Genomic DNA, 23,819 nt, shown 5'->3' with positions numbered 1-23,819 from the left:
ATGCTCACCGCTGTTCTCCTGGCCCTGGGCCTGCTGGCCAGCGCCCAGGCCTGCTCCACAGGCACCTCGTACGAGGCAGGCATCGTGTGCCGCATCACCAAGCCTGCCCTCCTGGTGTGTAAGTACTGCACCCACCTCACTGTGTGGGCACCTGTTACCCTGCCAGGGCTCCTTCCAAGGACACCACACCTTAGCCCAGATAGGATGGATAGGATGGCGATAGGATGGATGGAGCCGGCACCCTCCCTCCAACCTCACCTTTAAAGTCAAGCTATTTGGGGAGGTCTTCACTGGGCCCAGTCAGCCAAGTGTGGTGTTTGTGTTTACCTGGGACCTGCAGGCCATCTGGAGTTCAGAGGAGAGCCTCGCTGGGGGGTCACATTAGGGGATAAAGGTCAGGTGAGTGTACTTGGTGTTGGAGGTTATTCTGTGTCGGGAGCCTCTGTCACTGTTTGCCGGTGACCTTGGCCAGCTCCACTGCCTTTAGTCTGCTGTGCAATAGAATAAGGTCATTGAGAGGCTAAATGATAATATGAAATCTAACGTGGAGTCTCCGCAGTGAGACCCGGGATTTTAGACTCCACTGCATGGAGGGGGATGGAATCCCAGCCTGGGCTGCGTGTAGCTAGGACCGGGGCTCCCATTTTGACTAGGTTCAGGGGTGGGTCCTGTCTGTTAGGATCCGAAGCTACGGTGCCAGCAGGACCTCTGGCTGGGCCAGGGCTCCCTGTGTCCCCTGCTCACTCACACCCAGAGTGAGCCCCAGTCCTCCCCTCAGCTCAGAGGCCAATTGAGCCCTGGCCAGGCTGGGGTGGGGCCCGCAGCCTTGAACCATGCCCTCCCCTCCAGTGAACCGGGAGACCGCCAAGGTGATCCAGACAGCCTTCCAGCGGGCCAAGTACCCGGACATCAAGGGCGAGAAGGCCATGATGCTCCTGGGCCAAGTCAAGTATGGTCTGCACAAGTGAGTGGTCCGGGTGAGGATGGCCGGGGCAGGGTGGGGAGGAGGAACCCGGACCTGCCCAGCCTGGGAGGAAGGCCCCAGGACATGCTTGGGGCCATCTGACCTGCCCACAACCACCCACCATACTTTTCCAACCTGAGCCCTTGGGGGCTCATCAGAGTGTACTGACGCCTCCATCAGGCCTGTAAGGCCTTGCAAGGACCCTTTCTTACTCAGGCCTTCCTGCCTCCCTGGGAAGATGGGGATCTTCCTTGGGCTATTTTACTGGAGGGAGGGCACAGAGGTCTGTTGGCAGAATGGGTTTCCTGACTTTGCTTGGGAAGATGGTAACATCCAGGCTATGAACATTGCAATAGAATATTATAGATGGAGGGCTACAGGCTGGGTGCCTTTCTGAACATCACCTTATTGTAGCACATCCCTCTAGTAGCCCAATTTAACAAGCAAGGAAACAGGAGCTCAGAGAGGGCAGGCAGCTGGGAGGTCACACAGCAAGGCAGGCAGAGCTCAGCATAAAGCTGGGTTTCCATAGTGCAGCCGCCTTCTTGGCATTTCAGGCTGCCCTGGAGCCTGGGTCTCGCCTGCCTGCGCCTTTGTACTGAGAATCGGCCCCAGGGGAATTCTACCTCTGTGATACACCCCATCCCCTTTTATTTCTTTCTTTGAAATAGGGTCTCTAGGTTGCTGACAGTCTTGCAGCTTTGCTGAGGCTGTTCTCAAACCTGCAATCCTCCTGTCTCAGCTTCCCAAGTATGGGGATTACCGGCATGCACCATTATGTCCAGCCTGGGTCCCTGTCTTTATGTGTATCTGAGACCCCAAGGGTGGGACAGATACTGTTCAGGGACCTTTATCTTAAAACCAGCCTCCTTCTCCCCAACCTCCCAAAACAGGCTCAACAGAGGTGGACCTGCTTTACAGCATGGGTACCGGCTCTATACATTTTAGAGACACAAGGGGGCGATAGAGATGCTGAAATGAATCCTCTCTCTCTCTCTCTCTCTCTCTCTCTCTCTCTCTCTCTCTCTCGCTCTCTCGCTCTCTCGCTCTCTCGCTCTCTCGCTCTCTCTCTCTCTCTCTCTCTCTCTCTCTCTTACTGGGGATTGAACTCAGGGTCTCCAGCATGTTAAGCAATAAGCAACACTCTACCACTTAGCTACACCCCCAGCCCCACTTGCTTTTTGCAAGAAAGTCTCCTGCAGCTGGGGTGGGGAGCAGGAAGAGCATGAAGGTGGTCCCAGAACTTCGTGTGACCATGGGTGTCAGTGTCCTCATCTGTGAAAAGAGGGTAACGCCATCCTGGATCTATATCAGAAGAGGTCAGAGGTGGCGCACTCCTGTAATCCCAGAACCCAGAAGGCCGAGACGGGAGGGTCACAGATCGGAGACCAGCTTCAGCAATAGTGAGACTCTCCGCAACAAGAGACCCTTTATGTGTGTGTGGTACTGGGGATGGAACCCAGGGGCATTCTACCTCTGAGCTACACCCCCAGCCCATTTTCTTTATTTTTAATTTTTTGAAACAGGGTCTCACTGAGTTGCGAAGAGCCTCACTAAGTAGCTGAGGCTGTCCTCACTAAGTAGCTGAGGCTGTCCACGAACCACGATCCTCCAGTCTCTGCCTCCCGAAAGCTGGGATTATAAGCATGCGCCACCATGCCCAGCGAGAGAGACCCCTTTTCAAAACAAAAAATAAAAGGGGCTGGGGGTGTAGCTGGGAGGTAGAACACCCCTGGTTTCACACCTCAGCAACACACACACACACACACACACACACACACACACACACAGAGGTTAAAATCCAACAAGGGTCTCCTTGGACTGAAATGACGTGTGTGGTCAGGGCTACACCATTGATGCTGGACAGGTGGGTTCTGGTGCTCCCCACGGGAAGAATTCAATAGCTCACTATTGCCAGGAAACAAGACTCCCTGGGTCTTCTTGCTCCAGCACAAGGGGGACACAACGCTGACCAAGAGAGTATCGGGCTGGTGCTTGGGACCAAGGCAAGAGCCAGTTTTATTCATGGGAAAGGGTGGCAGAGCGGGGCCAGAGTTTGGGAATGCTGATTGTGGCCTTGCATACACATCAAGGGTGTGCGTTCCTCCTCCCTGGCAAGCACTTTAACCCTGAGGAAGAGGCAATGAGCTGCTCGTTCTAGCACCAAATCTTTCATCCCTCGCATGGGGCCCTGTGTGCTGAATAGACATCTCTGCTTTGTGATAACAGTGAGCTGCTATAGCTGTTAAGAGAACACATAGGTGGAAGAAAATGCAAATCATGGCAAGTGATGAGCTAAGGGTCCTGGGAACTTGCTGGTTGGGTTTCATCCTGCTCGTAGTTTGTCCTTACAGAGTCATGGTGAGGGGGTCCTGGCCTTAAAGATACACTTGTTCTTTTGTTTTTAGCCAATGAGACTGTTTGAGAGTTGGTGAGTGAGGGGGTTGGGAAGGCACAGATGCTCTGAACAGCCAAGAAGCTATGGGTTCAGGCTCAGGAGTGCATCTGCCCTTCGTTGGTGTCCCTGACCGTCTCATCCCCCGCCCCTGAGCTTTTACTGCCTTAATCTCAAGGGTGCTGCTTCTATGGGGGTCACTGACTGCCTCACTGTGCTGAGCCTGTGTCCACCCAGGTGACCTTGAATCACCTCTCTGCCTACCTCAGGTCTTTAACAATCACATCTGCAAACTCTCCCTTGCCACATCAGATGCACCTACAGCTTCTGTGGACAGGGATGTAGATGTCTGGAGGGTTCATTATTCTGTCTACCACACCCTCACTGGTCCCCTAGATGTTAAGTTGAAGGCTGAGAGAAACCAGACCAAACATGGCTTGATGCAGGGGGGCAAGGTTTTACTCCAACATCTGCAAGCAGACGAGCTGATACCAAGCGTGGTGTCAACTCCAATAGACAGGGCAAAAGTATTTACTTATAGGGGGCGGGTTTGCAAGCCACACGAAGAGCTGCAAACTTGTGAATTTTTCTTAGCACAGCCTGAAACCAAAGGGTGTTACTGGCTTCTCAGAATCTAACTAGAAGGGAGTAATGGATGTATTCTCTACTGTCACAAAAACGGGAGGTGAGGGGGAGCTGGCTTCTCAGGGTCCAAGCAGGAGGGAGAGACCCTTAGCGTAGCACAGCATTTGCAATAGGACAGGAAAACCTCCAAGGGCAACTGCCTGGAAGAGCTAAATTAGGCAGGAAGTTATCGTCAGAGAGTTATGTCCTAATACCAGACAAGTTGGCAGCTTGCTCCTTGGGGCTCCCTGGGTGACCCACATCGGCAAGGACTCAGCTCCAGTAAGGCAAGACAGGGCCTCACCCTCTGGCCTTTCCCTGACCCACGGTGCCCTCGTTGGCTTCTCTGTGTCCCCCAGCATCCAGATCAGCCACCTGTCCATTGCCAGCAGCCAGGTGGAGTTGGTCGGAGGTAAGTCCATCGATGTCTCCATTCAAAACGTGTCTGGGATCTTCAAGGGGACCTTGAACTACGGCTACAAGAGCGCCTGGGGGTGAGTGTCCCGTCAGCAAGCGTGCGCCTTGCCCTCTATGGGCTGCAGGGTGAAATAAGATTCCTGGGTTTTTGGTTCAGGTTGGGTGTTGAACAGTCTGTGGACTTCGAGATCGACTCGGCCATTGACCTCCAGATCAACACACAGCTGAGTACGTGTGCAGCTCCCTCTGGGGAGGCCGCGCTCCAGGGCTGCTTCTGGGCAGAGAGGGAAGGCGGTGCAGGTGTGGGGAGAGGGGTCTGAGGCCACCAAAGGAGGCTGGGCCTGGAGCATCTGCAGGACGCGAAGGCCAGAGCCGGCCAAGCTCCTGGCTGCCTGGGCAGTCCGTGGGTGCTGTTGGTGACCAGATTGCCCGATATGGTATTGGCATCTCTCTGCAGCCTGCAACTCTGGCAAAGTGGCAACCAATGCCCTGGACTGCTCCCTGTCTTTCCATAAGCTGCTTCTGCATCTCCAGGGGGACCGTGAGTAAGTCCGCCACCTCTGCAGCCCCATTCATGGTCAGTGTGTCCACAGCCCCTCCAGGGCCACCTTGCTCGGGGCACACCTATGGGCTGCCAGACCTGGGGGATCAGGGCCTTCCATGGGGTTGTTTCCAGCTCCTCCCTGCCAATACACCCTCCAAGGCTGGAAAAAGATAACAGTTATGGAGAACATGCTGTCAGCTAAGCAATATCTTAAGCTGTTTGCATAAATTAACTGAATGAATTCTCACACAATCCCATGCTAGGAGGTAGTTTTTAAAAATGATTTTTATGCTTTTATTGGTACATTGTAATTATATATCATAGTGAGATTCAAAGTGATACATTAATACCTGCACGCAGCACTTGGTGTGTTTCTCTCAGCATCCACCCCGCTCCTCCCTCCTCCCTCCCATTACAGGATAGAGAGGTCGGTAGTGATACTTTCTTGTATAGACTAACATTATTTTACCCTTTCTCGAACCTCATTTTCCCCCTCCCCTAAGCCCCCTCACTATTCGACTGGTTTCTCTCCTCATTTGACTAAGGCTCTTTTGTTTCTTGATTTCATTCTAGCTACTAGGAAGTGCATTCTCTGTTATTTTCTCTGGTTTTCACATATGGGTAGACTGAGGTATAGAGAGGTTAGGAAGGAAAAGAAACTCCATATCCGTTCAATGTGTCCTGTATCTCAGGCATCACACTAAATTATAGTCAAACCTCCACCAAGCTAGGGAACTTATTGCAGACACGCTCTCCAGTGGTGTGTGTGTGGGGGGAGAGAGGAAGATTTGACCCCCACCCCCCCTGACACCAGGATCTGAGCCCCAGGTTCCCTCTGCCAAGGAGCTGGGAATAGCCTCATTCCTTAGATACTGAGGCTCAGGGAGGCCCCGGTCACACGCCAACAGCAAGCTCGGACGGTAGGAGGCTGGGTGGGGAGAAGGCCTCTCTCTGCCCCTGGAGCAGATGACCCATGTGTGAATCTGGACGCTAGGCATGTCTGTGTGCGTGGCAGGCACAAGCACGGGAGGAACGGGGCCTTCCAAGGACTTCTGAGCTGGTTAACACTTGTGTCTGAGACACGGTGTTCCCAGCTGTGAAATGGGGTGATGATTCCTACCTCCTGGATCATATGAGGATTCCGAGGCCAGCAGAGCCCTGAGTGGTACTCAGGGGATGCACAGGACTGGTGGGGGGCTCACTGGAGTGCTTCTCCCTTCAGGCCCGGGTGGATCAAGCAGCTGTTCACAAACTTCATCTCCTTTACCCTGAAGCTGGTCCTGAAAGGGCAGGTGAGCGAGGCCTGCAGTCCAGCCATGCCCAGTAGCCGGACTCATCTCCCCTTCTGCCCTTTCCTGAGAAAGCTCCCTCGCCCCTTCCCAATGTAGTCAGCCCCCTGTGCCCGTCCCAGCACTGCCGCCCCTGTGCAGCTGGAGGGAGGGACCCTGTCCAGTGAGCTGCCTGCCTTGTCCACTCCAGGTCTGCAAAGAGATCAACACCCTCTCCAACATCATGGCTGACTTTGTCCAGACAAGGGCAGGTGAGTTCTGTCTGCGCGCCTCAGACGACAGTGCTGGGAGCTGAAGCTCCCACCGTCACTGGTCACTGTGTGAGCTTGGGACCGTCATGTCCCCTGTCTGTTCTCATGGCTTCTGTCTGGCAGGTGGTGATTAGTTACGGTCAGGTTACAGTAAGTTGCTTTCACTAAGAGTTGCAGCCTCATGGGCTGTATGACCTTGGACAAGTCACTTAACCCCTCTGGACCTCAGTTTCCTCATCAGTAAAATGGGGGTGAAAATAGCACCTATCCTACAGGGTGACTGTGAGAATTGGGTGGGCAAAAATGTATGTAAGAAACTGGGCACAGTGGTGCACACCTGTAATTCCAGTACTTGCAAGGCTGAGACAAGAGGATCACAGGTTTGAGGTCAGCCTCCGCAATTTAACAACTTAGAGGGATCTTGTTTCAAAATGAAAAATAAGAAGGGCTAGGGGTTGCCAAAGGTGGTGGCAGTGGCACACACTTTCAGTATGTGGGAAGCTGAGACAGGAGGATCGTGGATTGGAGCCCAGCTTCAGCAACTTAGCAAGGCCCTCAGCAACTTAGTGAGACCCTGTTTTGAAATAAAATAAAATAGGGCTGGGGACGTAGTTCAGAGGTAGAATGCCCCTGGGTTCCATCCCCAGTACTAAGAGGAAGAGGAGGAGGATGAGGAGGAGGAGGAGGAGAAGGAGGAGGAGGAGGAGGAGGAGGAGGAGGAGAAGGAGGAGGAGGAGGGGCCAAGCCTAGAATTATGTACATTTCAGGCAGCAGTAAACATTGGCAACAATAAGGAAGAAGGCAGGATGGAGATAGAGGATTCCCCGGCCCCTCCTGGAGTCTCTTCCATCCCTTCCCATCAGGGCCGGGTAGAGGGAGAGCTCCCATAAGGCTGTGCAGTGTAGAAGCAAAGACTCAGAACTCTTGTCATCGGCCCAGTGGGGCCATCCCTGGGTCATTGGGAGGAACCCAAGTCAAGAGGCGCAGACGTCGTGAGCAGCGGGCAGCGCTGCCTGCCACGGGCACTAGCAGACAGAGCCATTGGCTGAACACTAGTCTTATGTTAGCTGAAGAATCTCCCCAATGGCCCAGGAGAAGGGCGCCACTAACCCCCATTTGACTGACCAGAAAATATATATATATATGGAGCTGGGAGGACTCCTGGCTAGAAGAAGAGAAGATGAATGTGGCCCTGGGCTCTCACACGAGTTCTCAAGCCGCTGCCCTGGCCACTGTACTACACTGTAAGGTCACTTGGTATACAGTCGGTGCTCAGTGAACAGGGGCAATAGGAGTGGTGTAGCCCCATGTCAGGAGACCCCCTATGCTGCTGTGGGGCGTTGGGAGGGGAGGCCCCAGGCAGTGCTAGGTCACTAGCTAGGTCCTGGCTGGAGGGGACCAGCCCAGCTCTGCTCCCTGAATGGCAGGCCCTGGATCAGCAGGTCTGGGTGGGGCTAAGGGGAGGGCGGGGTAGGCCTTTGGCCCCATCTGAGCAGCCAAGAGCTCAGAAAGGGCTGGGTGGAGCTGGCCATGGTGATGCGCACCTGTAATCCCAGGACCGGGGAGGCTGAGACAGGAGGATCGCAGGTTTGAGGCAAATGCACAGTAACTTAGGAGAGATTATTTCAAAGTAAAATAGGGCTGGGGGAGTAGCTCAGAGGTAGAGGCCCCCCACCACTCAATTCCTAGTACAGGAAGGAAGGAAGGAAGGAAGGAAGGAAGGAAGGAAGGAAGGAAGGAAGGAAGGAAGGGTGGGTAGGCTAGGCAGTCTCCCAAAAGACACAGCTCTGGATGCAGGCTTGTGGGAGCAGGTGGGAGCCCAGCCCTACATTCCCACGCTGTTCTCCATCCCTCACCATGTCTGCTCCATGTCAGAGAACTATACTATGTCCGCTTTTGTAAATAAAGTTTTATTGGCACACAGCCACGCCCACATGTGCGCTCTGTCTGTGGCAGCTTTTGCGCTGCAGCCGCAGAACTAACTGGTCCCCTGTGGGGACCCCAGGGGCCCGATCTGTCCTTTACAGTTTTCTGACTCCTGTCCTGGACCGTAGACCTCAGGACAGTCCGGGAGAGCTCTCTAGGGAGAAATATCATTAGAATTGCTCACAAATGATCCCAATGAGTCCGTGGCCCTGAGGAAGACGCTGTCGAGAGGTGAGGACAGGGATCAGCGAGGTCAAGTCGCTGCTCTCGACACCCAGCAGTTGGGGCCACACTGGGTCCCAGCCTGGGTCTCTAACTCTGAAACAGTCTCCCAGAAGGACTCCTGCATGGTGGAGCCACACAGACAGACAGGAATTGAGGGAACACACAAAAGTGTACTGCCCACTATGCCCTGGGACCCATTTTACAGATGGGAGCGTTGGGACTGGAGGCTGGGCCCCTACGGTGCAGGGAACAGGTGCAGCGGAGCAGTTCCCCCGTCCTGAGGCTCCACCCTGCTCTGGCCCTCCCCACAGCCAGCATCGTCTCGGATGGAGACATTGGAGTGGATATTTCCCTGACCAGATCACCAGTCATCACGGCCACCTACCTGGAGTCCCATCACAAGGTGGGTGGGTGGGAGGGTGAGGGCAGGGGCCCCCAGCTTCTACCCCATGGAAGCCAGGCACCCCTTGCCATACCTCTGTATGCAGGGCTACAGCTCCAGGTCATGTCTGAGCCCTCTGTGTAGGCCCGGGGAACCCATTCCAAGGGGTTCAGGGAAGCACCAGCGCCTTTCTCTATGGTGTATTTGGCTTCTATCATCCTCCACAGCAGTCATTTGGGAAAATCAAGGTCTCCCTGGGGGAATCTGTAGAGAGCTCCAGACCCCCTATCACTTCAGACATAGGTTCTGCTGCTATAACAAAGAGACCCAATGTAATAGTGGCTTAAATTCAATAGACATTTATTTCCCTCGTGGAATGCCCTCACATGGGCAGTTCAGGGTAGGTTTGGGGGCTCCATGCTGGTGTGTATGACCCCTCCATTGTGCCTCTGGCCCGACCATCACACCCACTGTCCTCACCTCCCTGAGGCCTGACCTCTGTCACAGGGTCACACTTGTTACAAGGGATATGGAGAAATTTATTCCAGGCAGCCATGAGAATAAAATAATTTTTATTCCAGCTAAAAATTAGATTTTATAGAACCTGAGGGCAAAGTTGAAAATGGATTTTTAGGGAAAAGCCAGCAATCGCTGAGCTGGAATATATATATATATATATATATATATATATATATATATATATATCCCTATATATATGCTCACGGATGCCCATGAAGCCCCTGGCTAACACTGGGGGACAGCAGGCCTGGCAGCGGCTTGGCTTCCTGGTGCTCCACTGCCTAGGCTGGTGCCCCGTCGCTGATCCCTGAAGGTGCAGGGCTCTCAGGAGGACAGGTGGGCGCAGAGGCCCGAGTCACCTCTGCTCTGACAGCGTCTTTACTGGATTGTCAACCTGTGAGCTTGGGCCCTCACCCCAGGATGGGGACATGGCAGACACTCAGGAGGTACCTATTGAATGAATAAAGGCCGAGCTGGGAGGAAACCCAGTGCAGTTCTTCCTCAGTTTCCACATCTGTTCCCCAAGCCTCCTCCCAGTGTTCCTGCAGCTGGCCTCTGAGCCCAGCAGGGACACGGGGAGGGCAGCAGCGTCCCACTTCCTCCAGGGTCACTGCGTCTACAAGAACATCTCGGAGGACCACCCCCTGCCCGCCTTCTCGCCTGGACTGCTGGGGGACTCCCGCATGCTCTACTTTTGGTTCTCGGACAAAGTCCTCGACTCCCTCGCCCAGGCCGCCTTCCAGGACAATCGCCTCGTGCTCAGCCTGACGGGGGACGAGTTCAAGGTGAGGGAGCGCGACCAGGCTGCTGGGATGTGCACATGGTATGTGCACACATGTACACACATGCAGGGAGGGCGGAGGAAATTCTGAGCAGCACACGAGGAAGCCAGGAACCATCTCAGCTGTGGCCAAAATACTAAAGCCCAGCGTTTAGTGGGTTCGATGATGTGCTGGGTGTAGACCTAGAGAGAGCGTGTAGTCATTACACAGTGTGAGCTGCTGGATTTACTTTTCTGTGCTCATCTTGTAGTACTATTGCTACTTCCATTTTGCAAAAACAAAACCAAAATTCTCCGTGAGGGTGGGCAACGTGACTAAGATCACACAGCTTGAAAGAAGTGGCTCCAAAGCCCCTAGTCTTCACCTTATGAGATGTCAGAAATGCATCATGGGCCAGGCGTGGTGGCGCACGCTTGTAATCCCAGCATTCAGGAGGCTGAGACCGGAGGATCGCGGTTCACGGACAGCCTCAGCTACTTAGTGAGGCCCTCTGTAACTTAGTGAGACCCTGTTTCAAAATAAAAAATAAAAAATAGGGCAGTGGGTGTAGCTCGGAGGTCAAGTGCCCTTGGGGTCCATTCTTAAACACGCAAAAAAAAAAAAAATGCTTCAGTGGTTTCCAGTCCGTGCCTGTCACTAAATCATTGGGGAAACTGAGGCCTCTGGAGGGAAGAAGACTTCCCCAAGGTCTCACAGCCTGGCTGTGACCATGCAGGGAGCAGAAGCCAGGCCTCCACCCTGCCCATATCACCTCAGATCTCACCTGGGGGGTTGGGAGTTGGGTTTGGGGAGAAGTCCAGCCCCTGACACTCCACCCATCCCTGAAGTGACCTTCTGGGGACTGACCTTCTCACCTACCCTGCCCCTTCTCTGTCTCTTTTAGACGGTGCTGGAGACGCACGGTTTCAACACTAACCAGGAAAGCTTTCTGGAGGTAACTGCCCTACTCTTTAGGGTTTGTCTCATGCACCCCAATCCTGCTCTTGCTTCAGGAGCCCCCACATAGCCAACTGTGGAGGCAGAAACAATAGCAGTCCAGGTGTCCAGCACCACACATCCTTCTGTGTATTTGCTTCATTCTATGCTCACAATAACCCTCAGAGCAAGATGCAGTTACCATCCCCGGCTTATACGCAGGGAAACGAAGTAGATGGCAGGGCTGGGTTTGAGTCAGCCATCATGGCTCCAAAGACCACTGCATGTCCCAGGCCATAGCGCCTCATGAGGGGAGAGGGAAGGTGCCCTAGGATCAACCCCAATTCTAGGGGACCCTGGTGATACATGTGGCTACTGATTACTTCTGATGCCAAAGCCAACCCCAGGCAGGTCTTTGGGGTCACAGTCTCTTCCTACTTTGCTGAGTAGCAATGATGCCCATAGTCCAGCTCTTCAATGCAGGGCTCCACTATGAATCTGTGGTCACCTTTTCTGGGCAAAGTTTCCCTGATCTCTGCTCAGCTCACTCCCCACCACTGTGATGACTTCTTCAGTCCTTCCTGGCATCCTCACATCTGCAGCCGCCCCTCTCATCTTCCTGCCCATCCCTCTCCACAAACTCAGTGTCTTGGACAACATTCTGACTGATATAATTCAAAGAACCTGACCACACAACTTAAAGGAAGATTTTTTTTCTCACAATTTTTTGGAGATCTTGGGGTTCAGACCATGTGAGTGAGGCTGAGTTTGAAGCTCAGGGCTTCAGGAAGCAGAGAGAGCAAGCAAACAAGGGAAATCAAAGACAGAAGCACAATCCCTAAGACCACACCCCCAGGGAGCCATGCCCAGCTATGCCCCACCACCCGAGGTTCCCACCTGGATAAATCTACTGATGAGATTACAGCTTTCATGCCTTAACTCTATCAACCCTAAATATCAATAAATAACTCTTTAGGGGACATTCTATATCTACTATAACACCCAGTAACTACCTAGTAACTATGACTAAACTTCTTTCCCAAGAGCTGGGCAGAACTTCTCCTTCAGCCTCCTGTTCCCAGCTCTCTCCACTCACCCACAGCACTCCTTCCTCATTCTAGCAGATTGGTCCTTCTTCCCTTCCAAACTTCTGGTCAACCCTTCCCAGCCCTCCCAGCCTGCAAATGCCTCTCTCCATCCAGGCATGCCACTCATGACCGTAGACACACTCTTGACCTGCTCTGCTACCTCAGCCTTCGTGAGCCTGTTCATCTTAGGTCCTCAGTGTTTCTACAATCTGTCCGTTTTTCTTGATCACCACTCCACCCCAGGCCTAACTACCATTATTTATTGGAGGGACCTATCTGCAGCTTCCTGGTGGGTCTCCCTGCATCCTAACACCCTCTATAGGCAGAACAATATTTTCAAGAAGTAAAATGGATCACTTACTGGCCATCTTAAAATTCCTCAAAGAATCAAAGTCTTAGGATACAAGCAAAATTCTCTGGCATGAACTCAGGACCCTGTATACCTATCAATCTAGTTGTTTTGGATTCAGAATAATTATTCAGCTCTGGAAATATCTTAGTCTCCCTATTTTCAGTTACTGCCTGTCCTCTATTTTCTATATTCTTACCTTCTCAAGTTTCCATTAGACACATGTTGGACCTTCTCTCTCAATCTTCTGTGGAATACCACATCTTTCATACCACAACCTGGCCTAGCTCCCCTTTAAAATAGCCCTCAGTTGCAATTTTCCACTGAGTTCTAGTATTATCTGGTAGCTGTTGAACTTTGCAGGTAGAGTCCTTCTCTGTTTGGCTCTCAGCTGCATCCCACCTCCTAGTCCAGGGCTGAAGTCTATCAGGGAACCATGAATATCTTTGGAAGAAACAGCAGCATCCTTTGTAAGGTTAATATGCATGGTTCTTTATGTGGATGATCCCAGTTAATCCACATAGCAACCTAGGAGGCAAGGACTATTGTTTTCTCCATTGTACAGATGAAGAAAGTGAGGCTGAGAAGGCAGAGCAAGGCCACCCTTCCCTCACTCAAGAAGTGTACTGAGCAAGGAATAGATTCACCAACACAGAGACAAGAAAACTGAAGCCAGAGAGGGCCAGAATCCTAATTTGCCAAATCCCTGGCAAACTGGTGAAGTGGTACAGCCTGGGGCCCACCCACCACCTGGCTGCTTCCTGTTCTCTCAGCCCTGGGAACCCCAGGCCCGCCTACGCCCCCCAACTTTGAGGGCAGTGGTTACAGCCATTCTAATGAACTCCTGTCCTGACCTTGTGACCCTGCCTCTCACAGCTGTTCAGCAGCTTCCCTGACAACCAGGCCCAGGTGACCGTCCACTGCCTGAAGAGGCCCAAGATCTCCTGTCAAAACAAGGGTGTCGTGGTCAGTTCTTCCGTGATGGTGAAATTCCTTCTCCTCCATCCAGACGAACAGCCTTCCGTGGTTCACACTTTTGAAGAGGTGAGGGGGTGGCAGGAGAGGGTGGGGAACAGGACTACCCAGGGTAAGGCCCCAGGGTGTCTGACACCTCCAAATCCTCACCACCTCTGCTGTGATTGCCTATTTCTTATAATGGCTTCTTTCATTGTACAATTATCAAAATTATACAATTGTCAAAATTGTACAATGAAAGCTGAAGGGTATACACAGGGTGTCAACAGTTTGGGCAATATTTTTTGTCTTAAATTGAGTAACAGAGCTGGGCATGGTGGTGCACACTTGTAATCCCAGTATTTGGGAGGCTGAGACAGGATGATTGCAGATTTTTGGCCAGTCCCAGCCACTTAGTGAGGCCCTCTATAACCTAGACCCTGTTTCAAAATAAAGAATAAAAAATAGGGCTGGGGGTGTAGCTTGCCCCTGAGTTCAATCCCCAGTACTGCAAAATAAATAAATTAATAACTTAATTAATAATTGAGTAACAGGACACCAATGTCTGTTTCATAGATAAGTCCACAACTGTCTGTATTCATTAGGGCCATAGATATTTCCAAATCCAGAATGTTGTGGATTTTAGAAAAGCAGTGTATGGTATGTATACACATTGAGTACATTGAAGAATGCTCCAGATAGGGTAGCACTCCATAATCAAACACATGGGCATTTCTCCACTGTGAGTATTCACACAAAGCAAGATAAATGGACTATATAAAGCCTTCCGTCCCCATGACCAGGTTTTGCTGATGAACTTAAAAACAAAACTTGCAATTTCAGGTTGTTTGATTTTGTCACTGTAAATAAGGAACTGAAGCTCATTATGATCCCTAACATTGTTTTCTATAGTTTCACTATTTCTTAATACATTAAAAAATAAAGTACAGCCGGGCGTGGTGGCGCACGCTTTAATCCCAACATTCGGGAGGCTGAGACCGGAGGATTGTGGTTTGCAAACAGCCTCAGCTACTTAGTGAGGCCCTCTGCAACTCAGTGAGACCTTGTTTCAAAATAATGAATAAGCTGGGGGTGGTGGCGCACGCTTGTAATCCCCGCGCTTGAGAGGCAGAGACAGGAGGGTCGTGCAGGTTCGAAGCCAGCCATGCGCGCTGGCTTAGGAGACCCTGTTTCCAAATAAAAATGTAAAAATAGGTCTGGGAGCGTAGCCAGGAGGTAGAAGGACTTCCAGGAACCCCAGTACCACCAAAAAAACAAAACGAAACAAAATAATGAATAATTAAAAAAAATAGGGCAGTGGGTGTAGCTCAGAGATCAAATGCCCCTGGGTTCCATTCCCGGACCCCCCACACACACACAAATTGCACAGATAATGCAGAGGGTCCCATCTGCTCCTCATCTGATCTCACAGGTCACCATCTCTAGAACCTTTTCTGCCTTTTAACTAAGAGACTAACATGGGCACACTCCTAAGAACCAAACTCCAGACTTTACCTGATGCTTAGTTTTTTCCACAATCCAAACCAGGACATGGTACTTAGTCATTTTTAAAACTCTTAAAATTTTGTCCCATCATTATTTACTTTGCTCGTTTTTGTTGAAGAATCTGAAAAGTTTTCAGAGTACTTGTTAAAGGAGAAAGTTTTCCGTAAAACTTGTCAAAGCTCAGTAAGGCTGGCTTCATGGAGCGCCTTGGTGGTAAGGGCGTGGTCAGCAGACAGAAGCCGGGGCCTGGCCCTGGGCTCTGAACACAGCCTTGGGAATTGACAGCCCAGGAGCAGAGCCGGGGAGGGGGCGGATCCTAGAGATAGGACCTAACCTAGCAGGATTCTTGCTGAGGGTTGGCCAAGAGCGATCAGGGACCTGGAGGATGAGATCAAACATGCAGGTGATCAGATATGAGGGGAGGGATTCTTGCTAAACTGACTTGGCAGGGTTCTTGCTGAAACTAGATTTTACAGGAAAGGACATGAAGATGGTCCAAGAAGGAGGTTCTGGAGCCCACCTGGAGGTTCCCTGTCAAGCCCCCCTCCTGTCCCGCTGCCCTGCCCCACATTTCCAGTAATCTTCTCTTGTCTCTGGCCAGGAAGACTTCCCTTTTTTATTTCAAATCTGACTGTGCATACTGGTGGTCAGGCCTTTTGTCCAGTGGAGCTGAAGGGAGTGTTTCGAGAAGGGTGGGTTAGCTAGTCTGCAGGAGAGAGCCATAGGCAGGTGTCCTGGTTCAGGGGAGACTTAAAGAGGGTCTGGGGAGGGGGATCCCAGGGTGGCTGTTTGAGGAGGAAGGAGTTGTGCATCAGAAAGGTGTGTTGGCCAGGCGTGGTGGCACACGCTTGTAATCCCCATGCTTGGGCAGCGGAGACAGGAGGATCACGCAGGTTCGAAGCCAGCCTCGCTGGCCTAACAGACCGTTTCCAAAAAAAAAAAAAAAAAGTATAAAATAGGTCTGGGACTGTAGCCCAGAGGTAGAAGGGTTTCCAGGAACCCTAGTACCACCAAAAAGAAAGAAAGAAAGAAAGAAAGAAAGAAAGAAAGAAAGAAAGAAAGAAAGAAAGAAAGAAAGAAAGAAAGAAGAAAGAAAGAAGGAAGGAAAGAAAGCAAGGAAAGAAAGAAAACAAGGAAAGAAAGAAAAGAAAGGTGCGTTGACGCCGGGCGTGGTGGTGTACACTTGTAATCCCCGCACTTGGGTGGCAGAGACAGGAGAATCGCGCAGTTTTGAAGCCAGCCTGTTTCCAAATAAAAATATAAAAAATAGGTCTGGGAGTGTAGCCCAGAGGTAGAAGGGCTTCCAGGAACCCCAATACTACCAAAAAAAAAGAAAAAAGAAAGGTGTGTTGAGGCACATTGTGAGCTAAACGGCCAGAAGGAATGACTGCCGGGGGAGGTGGGCGTGCTGATGTGGGGTGGCTGCAGTGTGGAGACGTGAAACTGAGCCCTGGTGGGAGCAGCCCTTTCACTCTGTCCACAGAGGGATCCACAGAGGCCCAGAACCAGTAGGACATTTGTTCAAGGTCACAGAGCACATGAGTTTCTCCAGTCAGGAGTTTCTGCACACCCAGCACATTCACTCATTTGTTTATTTATTTTGAGGGAGATACTAGAGATTGGACTCAGGGGCATTCCACCTCTGAGCTACGCCCCACCTTTTTATTTTGAAATAGAGTCTTGCTAGGTTGCTGAGAGTCTGTTGTGGTAGCTGACCTTGAGCCTATGATCATCCTATCTCAGGCTCCCAAATACTGAAATTGCAGATATTTGGCACCACACCCAGCTTATTTATTTGTGTATTTATGTACGTATATAAGTATGTATGTGTTTTGTGGTACTGGGGATTGAACCCCGGGACATTCTACCTCTGAGCTATACCCTAAGCACTACTTCTTATTTATTTATTTTTATTTTGAAACAAAGTCTCACAAATTTGCTAACTTGGCTTCAAGCCTGCGATCCTCCTGTCTGTCTCCCAAACACTGGGATTACAAACCTGCACCATCATGCCAGGCTCATTAATTTATTTTTAACAATTTTTATTATTATTATTGTCATCTGGTTCTTGACCTTATGAAACTTATAATCTAATGAGCAGAAATAGATAATAACTACCTAGCCAAACAAAAGACTATATAACCTCAAATTTTGCCCAGTAATCCATGAAATGAAAATGTGTGGTTAGCCGGGTGTGGTGGCACACACTTGTAATCCCAGCATTCAGGAGGCCGAGACTGGAGGATCGCGGTTCACAGACGGCCTCAGCTACTTAGTGAGACCTTGTTTCAAAATAAGAAATAAAAAATAGAGCAGGGGGTGTAGCTTGGAGGTCAAATGCCCCTGGGTTCCATCCCCAGATCCGCAAAAAAAAAAAAAAAAAAAAAATGTGTGTGGTTAGATAAGATGCTCAGGCAACTTAGATTCAAAATCAAAAGGTTATTTATTTATTTATTTATTCATTCATTCATTCATTTATTTAGTGATATTGGGTATGGAACCCAGGGGCATTCTATCTCCAAGCTGCATCCCCATCCCTATATATTATTATTATTTTGCGGGTCTGGGGATGGAACTCAGAGGCACTTGACCTCCAAGCTACACCCCCTGCCCAATTTTTTATTCTTTATTTTGAAACAGGGTCTCACTGAGTTGCGGAGGGCCTCACTAAGTAGCTGAGGCTGTCCGCGAACCGCGATCCTCCAGTCTCAGCCTCCCGAATGCTGGGATTACAAGCGTGTGCCACCACGCCCGGTTTTTATTATTTATTTTGAAACAGGTTCTCACTAAGTTGCAGAGGGCCTCACTAAGTTACTTAAGGCTGTTCTCAAACCTGCGATCCTCCTGTCTCAGCCTCCCAAATGTTAGGATTACAAGTGTGTGCCACCATGGCCAGCTGAAAGGTTATTTGAGAATTAGCTGGTGCCATGGGTCTCACGCTTTGGCATGTGTCAGCATTACCCAGGGAAGCTGTCCAAGTACGGAGTCCGGGTCCCCTTCAGAGTTTCTGGTTTGTAGGTCTGGGACAGAGCCTGAGAATGCTTTTCTCACACATACCTCCCTCCTGGTGCTGACATTGCGGGTCAAGGGACCACACTTGCAGGTGCAGCAGTCAGGAGTATTCGATCTCTAGAGTGTGAAAATGTAGATAAATCCAAGGCTCACCTTGCTGGGAGGAGGCTGCATTTGGAGATGAAGGTAGTGAGCTCTGCAGGGAAGTCCTGGTCCATCATTGTTTCTGACCAACCAGGAAAAAGAGATTGGGAATGTGGGTAAAGCCAGAAACCAGGAGAAGAGTGCCTCTCATTCCTCCACTTTTCAGGTCCCATGCCCAAAGCCGAAGTTTCTGGGGAGCTTCCTTCGTTTTTTAAAATTTTATATTTTGTGGGCAGAAATGGTGGCACACATCTCTAATCCTAATACTTGGGAGGCTGAGACAAGAGGATCATAGGTTTGAGGCCAGCCCTGCACCTTAGAGAGACCCTGTTTCACAATAAAAAATAAAAGTGGCTCGCCGGGCGTGGTAGCGCACGCTTGTAATCCCCGCGCTTGGGAGGCTGAAACAGGAGGATCACACGGGTTCGAAGTCAGCCTCAGTTACTTAGTGAGGCTTTCAGCAACTTAGTGAGACCCTGTTTCCAAATAAAATATTTAAAAAGGGTCTGGGAGTATAGCCCGGAGGTAGAAAGCCTCTGGGTTCCACCCCCAGTACCACAAAAATAAATAAATAAATAAATAAATAAATAAATAAATAAATAAATGTGGCTGGGGGGGTGTAGCTCAGAGGTAGAATGCCACTGGGTTTAACCTCCAATTCTAATTATATATATATATATATATATATATATATATATATATATATATATATATATATAGTGTGGTGCTAGAATGGAATCCAGGGCCTAGGCGCATGTAGGCAGCATCCCCTCACTGAGCTACACCCCCAGGCTTCTCACAGATTTCAGAAGACCAATAGCTCAGCTAGATCTCAAGATTCCCAGGATCCACCGCTCCCAGTGCAACCTAGAGCCCTGGGCAGGGCGGGTGGCTCTCTGCCTCCAAGAAGCCCCTGGACCCCTGTTTTTTCTTCCCAGGATATCATCACTACTGTCCAGGCCTCCTATTCCAAGAAAAAGCTGTTCTTAAGCCTCCTGGAGTTCCAGTAAGTACTGTAGAGTGAGGTGGGGTCCACTCAGCAAACCTGTCCCTGGGCCCTCTGGGGTCACACACAACGCCGGGTCCTGATGGGGAAATGTGGCTCCTTCCTTTGAGGATGTGGGTGCTGACGGCAGGAAAAGCGTGCCTCCCTAAGCCTGTATCAGGAGGAAGAGGCAGCACAGGGATGGAGAGAGGCCTCGCAGGGCAAAGGATTGGCTTCAGCAAAGTCCTGGTGACTGGAATGGCTAATCCCAAAGAGCACTCCAAAGGGTTCTGGAACAGAGGGCCTTACATATTAGACAGAAGCACTTAGATTCCTACAGCTTCAATTCGGGGGGATGTTATAAGAAGGAGACCAATAGAGGCTAAATTCTCATCTCTTTTTCACTTCAGGACTGAACCAAGGCCAACTTCCAACGTGGCTGGGGTAAGTGGCCTTGGGAGAAATAAGCCCTCTGGGACTTCATGCTTTAAAGAAGGTAGATAGATAAGGCCCTCCAGGACAGCGGGGCCAAAGGCAATGTGGCCAGACGATCCCTCCCATGTCTCTTGTGGCCCTCCTCCCCGCTGGGTCCTTCAAGAGAGCCCTTGTGTGGCAGAGTGGGATTGTGGTGCCGTGGACTGGGGGACAGGGAGTGCTGGCCCTGTGGCTTTTCCCTGTGTCTCAGTTCCCCTCTGTAAAGTGAGATATCAACTAGCCCTCCCCAGGGGGCAGGAGAGACAGCTGGGGAGAGGCCCGATTTGGGGGGATGGGGGAGAGGGCAGCTAGGAATGTATTTTTCAGGGCCCAGTGGTTGGATGCTCACGTAGGCTGAGTGGCCATCTGCCCTCTGGGTCACTCCTGTGCTCTCGGGGAACACTCACTGTGGGCCTCTAATTGGCAGGGCAACTCCGAGTCCATCCAGAGCTTCCTGCGGTCAATGGTCACCACCGTGGGCATCCCTGAGGTCTTGTCTCGTGAGTGCGGGCCAGGGTGGGGGCTCTTGTTTTACCTTGTCCCCGCCCCACACCTCTCAGTCTGCTCAGTGCAGAGGCCCAAGTGCAGCCCAGGCAGGGCTCCAAGTGCCTCTGATCCTCCAGCCATTGATACTTAGGGCTCCCGGGCCTCTTCCCGCAAGGCACCTCTCCCTGCTGGTGTCAGTGCACGCACTGACTTGGCCTGATGCATGGATGCCAGAATTCAGTTTGCCTTGGGAAGTCCCCTCCGCCACCCCAGGGTGGCTCTGCCCAATTTAAAGACAAAGTTCTCCTAATGACAACCGGATGTGGCAGAAAGAGCACTGGCGGCTGGAAGGGAGACCTCACTAGAGCCCAACCCCAGTTTCCATTTGTATAAAATGAGAGAGTTGGTAGCTGGACATGGTGGTGCATACCTCTAATTCCAGTACTTGGGAGGCTGAGACAGGAGGATCACAGGTTCGAGGCCAGCTTCAGCAACTTAGTGAGACCCTGTTTGAAAATAAAAAAGGGCTGAGGATACAGCTCAGAGGTAGAATGTCCCCGAATCCAACCCCCAGTACCTCAAATGAAATGAAATAAAATTTAAAAAATACAATGAGAGGATCAGACTTGATGATCCCAAATTCCTTCCTGATCCTGACATTGTAGCTATTTCTGCATTTGTAGTGAATCTAATGTGGAATCCAGACAGCCCAAGGTGTGCCAGGGCATTTTGGACAGGGCCCCGTGGAGAGCCCTGGGCTCCCTCCCGCACAGGGCACATTGAGCTGGCTGGCTCATTTTGAATATGTCTACAAGGCATTGGCAGAGATGGAAGGAGTAAATGCAGGAATTATCAAGACTGAGTGAGTGTCTTGGTCTCTCCCAGCCTCAACTTTCCCATCTGTAGCATGGAACTGAAACTCCAGAAGTGGATTAAACTGGGCTGCTAGCGGACTGCTCTGTGTGGTTGCAAACACTTTGAGAAGCTCCCTGGGGCGAGGAGTGAGCCAGGGTGTGCCCCGAGAGTGGCAGCTGCTCCCCGGGGGACTTCCCAAGCAGGGCAGACTCAGCTTATTGTAGACTGCTGGTCCCAGTGTAACCTGCTGCCCAGGCTGGCCCTGCTCCCCACTGAGGAGGGGTGAGAAGGGCTGACACGCTCCCTCCCCTGCCATAGGGCTCGAGGCTACATTTACGGAGCTCATGAACAGCAAAGGCTTGGACCTCTTCGATATCATCAACCCTGAGATCATCACTCGGGATGTGAGTAACAGGTCTCCCCCAATTCCCAGCTCCCATTTCCTGGGGAGAGAGCCCCAGACATGTTTCTTGGGGACCTGGAGGCTATTGGGAAGACAGGCAGAGGGGTCTCTCCAGCTCACCCTGGTGGCCTGGGAGCCAGCCCAGCCCTCCCTTCTCTCCTCCTGCTCTTCCCTCCAGGGCTTCCTGCTGCTGCAGATGGACTTTGGCTTCCCGGAGCACCTGCTGGTAGACTTTCTCCAAAGCTTGACCTAAAAGGTTCCACAGAGCTCCAACCAGAACAGCCAGGCTCACAGCCAGGACCTTGGCATCTCTGTCCATTGTGGTGGGGTTTGGAGTGGGGGGAGGGAGATGGAGTCTGTCTACCAAATCTTTCCTATCCTAAAGGCATTAAAATGCTCTATTCTGCAGCTGGAAGGGTGTTTCTTCTATGCATTGGAGGCTCAGGGGGAAGGGCAGAGAAGAGACATGTCATACCCATCCTGCTTCTTTGCTAGACAAATCTAGCAAGCCCAGCCCCGACTGTCCACTATCTTTGAGTCCTTCCACTGCAGATGCTCCTAAACCCTGCGTGCTCCCCAGGGCCTGGAGGAAGAAATTCAAACCTCCAGCTGGACATTGGTGACACATGCCTTATAATCCCAGTACTTGGGAGTCTGAGATTGCAGGGTCCCAGGTTCAAGATCAGCTTCAGGAACTTAGCAAGACTCTCAGAAACCTAGCAAGATGCTGTCTCAAAAATAAAAAAATAAAGACATACATACATACATACATACATACATACATACATACATACATACAAGGGATGGGGATGTAGCTCAGAGGTAGAATGCCCCTGGGTTCAATCCCCAGTACCAAATAAACAAAAAAAAGTTCATACCTCCCACTTTGGGATTCAAAGTTCTTCATGACTGGTTCCCTGTATATCTTCCAAACTCAACTCCTGTAAGCCACCACCCTTCTGTCCCTGTCACAACAGTGCCACCCCCTTTGCTGAACAGTCCTGACCAGCTCTTTCTCTGGCAACAGCCAGAGGTCCAAGCCCACCCTTCCAGGGTGAGATGGAGGCCACCAGCTCACTCTCTAATGACCCCTTTCCCAGTTCACACAGTGGCCACTCATTGTCCTCAATCTACTAGGCCTGGAGCTCTGGGGCCACCAAGTGGCCAAGACACGCACGATGTATCCACCAGGGTCCTCAGGAGCAAACAACAGAATCCAACCCTGGTGCAAACCCACAATGGGGATGTATTAGCTATGCTTCACCAGGTCCAGAATGCCCAGCACAACAACTTAAAGGAGGGAAAGTTTACTTTGGGTCATGGTTTCAGAGGTCTCAGCCCATGGCCCAGTGACCTACTTCCTCCAGCGAGGTCCCACTTCCCAGAAGTCCATTCAGCTATTGATCCATTTGACTACCAAACTGTCCACCTGATGATGGTAGTCAGACCTTCACAATCCAATCACTGCCTAAAAGCCCCACTTCTGAACGTTAGGGAGGATGGTCCAGATCCAAACCCAACAGAGACCATGCTCAGAGGTCCTGGGTGGCTCTTTAAGGCTGGGCAGGAAGGAGGCCGCAGTGCCAGGTTTGATCCAAGGCATGATCCAGGGGGTCCAGGGCCACAGGCAGCAGGCCATCCCAAAGCTGTCATCAGGTGCCACCCAGGGAACACTCCCATCCAGCAGGCTTCCTCCTCCCTGGCACTGCACTCGCCCAGAATCTGAAGTCCTGATTGCCTGGCGCTGGCTGAGGGCTGGCCCCTTGGCCAGGACACCTAGATGAACAGGTTTCTATACCAGGGAAGCTCACGGTCAAGCTGGGCATAGACATGTTTCAGTGGCCAGTGGAGGAGGGAACATCTAAGCTGTGTCTTGAAGGCTGAGCAGGGACTTGCCAAGCAGATGCGTGAGAAAGAGTGTTAGAGCCAGAGGGGTCTTCTGAGTAGGTCCAGAAACTTGTCCACTCACTGGATCAGCTCATTCATGCGTTTCACTAACACATAAGATGTCCAGGTTATTTTGACTGTCCCCGTGAGCTCTTGAAAGTCCTGCATGCTGACCCTAGATGCCAGAGGTATATCATATATGGTCAGCAGGAAGCATTTCTCAGACCTCAATTCTCCTTTACCCACAGTACAAGGGGTCCTTCTAGCCTTTAGCCCACCCGCCATCTAAAGCCCCATCCCCTTGGAACCAGCTTCCTGAGGAGCCCAAAGAAGGGTCTAACACACTCTGCTTCTAAGGGCTCTCCTTCCCCTCAAGGGCTCTCAGGTCTGTTTCTCTTCTTCCCTCAGAACCCAGAGCCAGGGTCAGGTCAAGAAGCCCGCCA

General features: G+C 51.3%; 1 protein-coding gene across 1 annotated transcript; it reads left to right on the top strand.

The window, feature by feature from the left end:
- On the top strand, positions 1-21,742 carry CETP (cholesteryl ester transfer protein; the record flags this gene model as incomplete). Its single annotated transcript, XM_080703521.1, has 16 exons — positions 1-118; positions 850-964; positions 4,343-4,477; positions 4,558-4,628; positions 4,858-4,945; positions 6,167-6,236; positions 6,424-6,484; positions 8,947-9,038; positions 10,142-10,321; positions 11,202-11,252; positions 13,547-13,714; positions 19,225-19,292; positions 19,682-19,715; positions 20,173-20,245; positions 21,405-21,490; positions 21,668-21,742. The coding sequence occupies 16 exons, from the start codon at positions 1-3 to the stop codon at positions 21,740-21,742; spliced, it is 1,485 nt and encodes a 494-aa protein (XP_080559647.1).
- Between the last annotated feature and the right edge of the window lie 2,077 nt (positions 21,743-23,819).

This window comes from Muscardinus avellanarius (genome assembly GCF_963383645.1).
Source record: "Muscardinus avellanarius genome assembly, chromosome: 10".
NCBI classification, from domain to species: domain Eukaryota; kingdom Metazoa; phylum Chordata; class Mammalia; order Rodentia; family Gliridae; genus Muscardinus; species Muscardinus avellanarius.
Note: the sequence above shows the minus strand (reverse complement) of the source record. Positions and strands in the feature narration are given on the sequence as shown.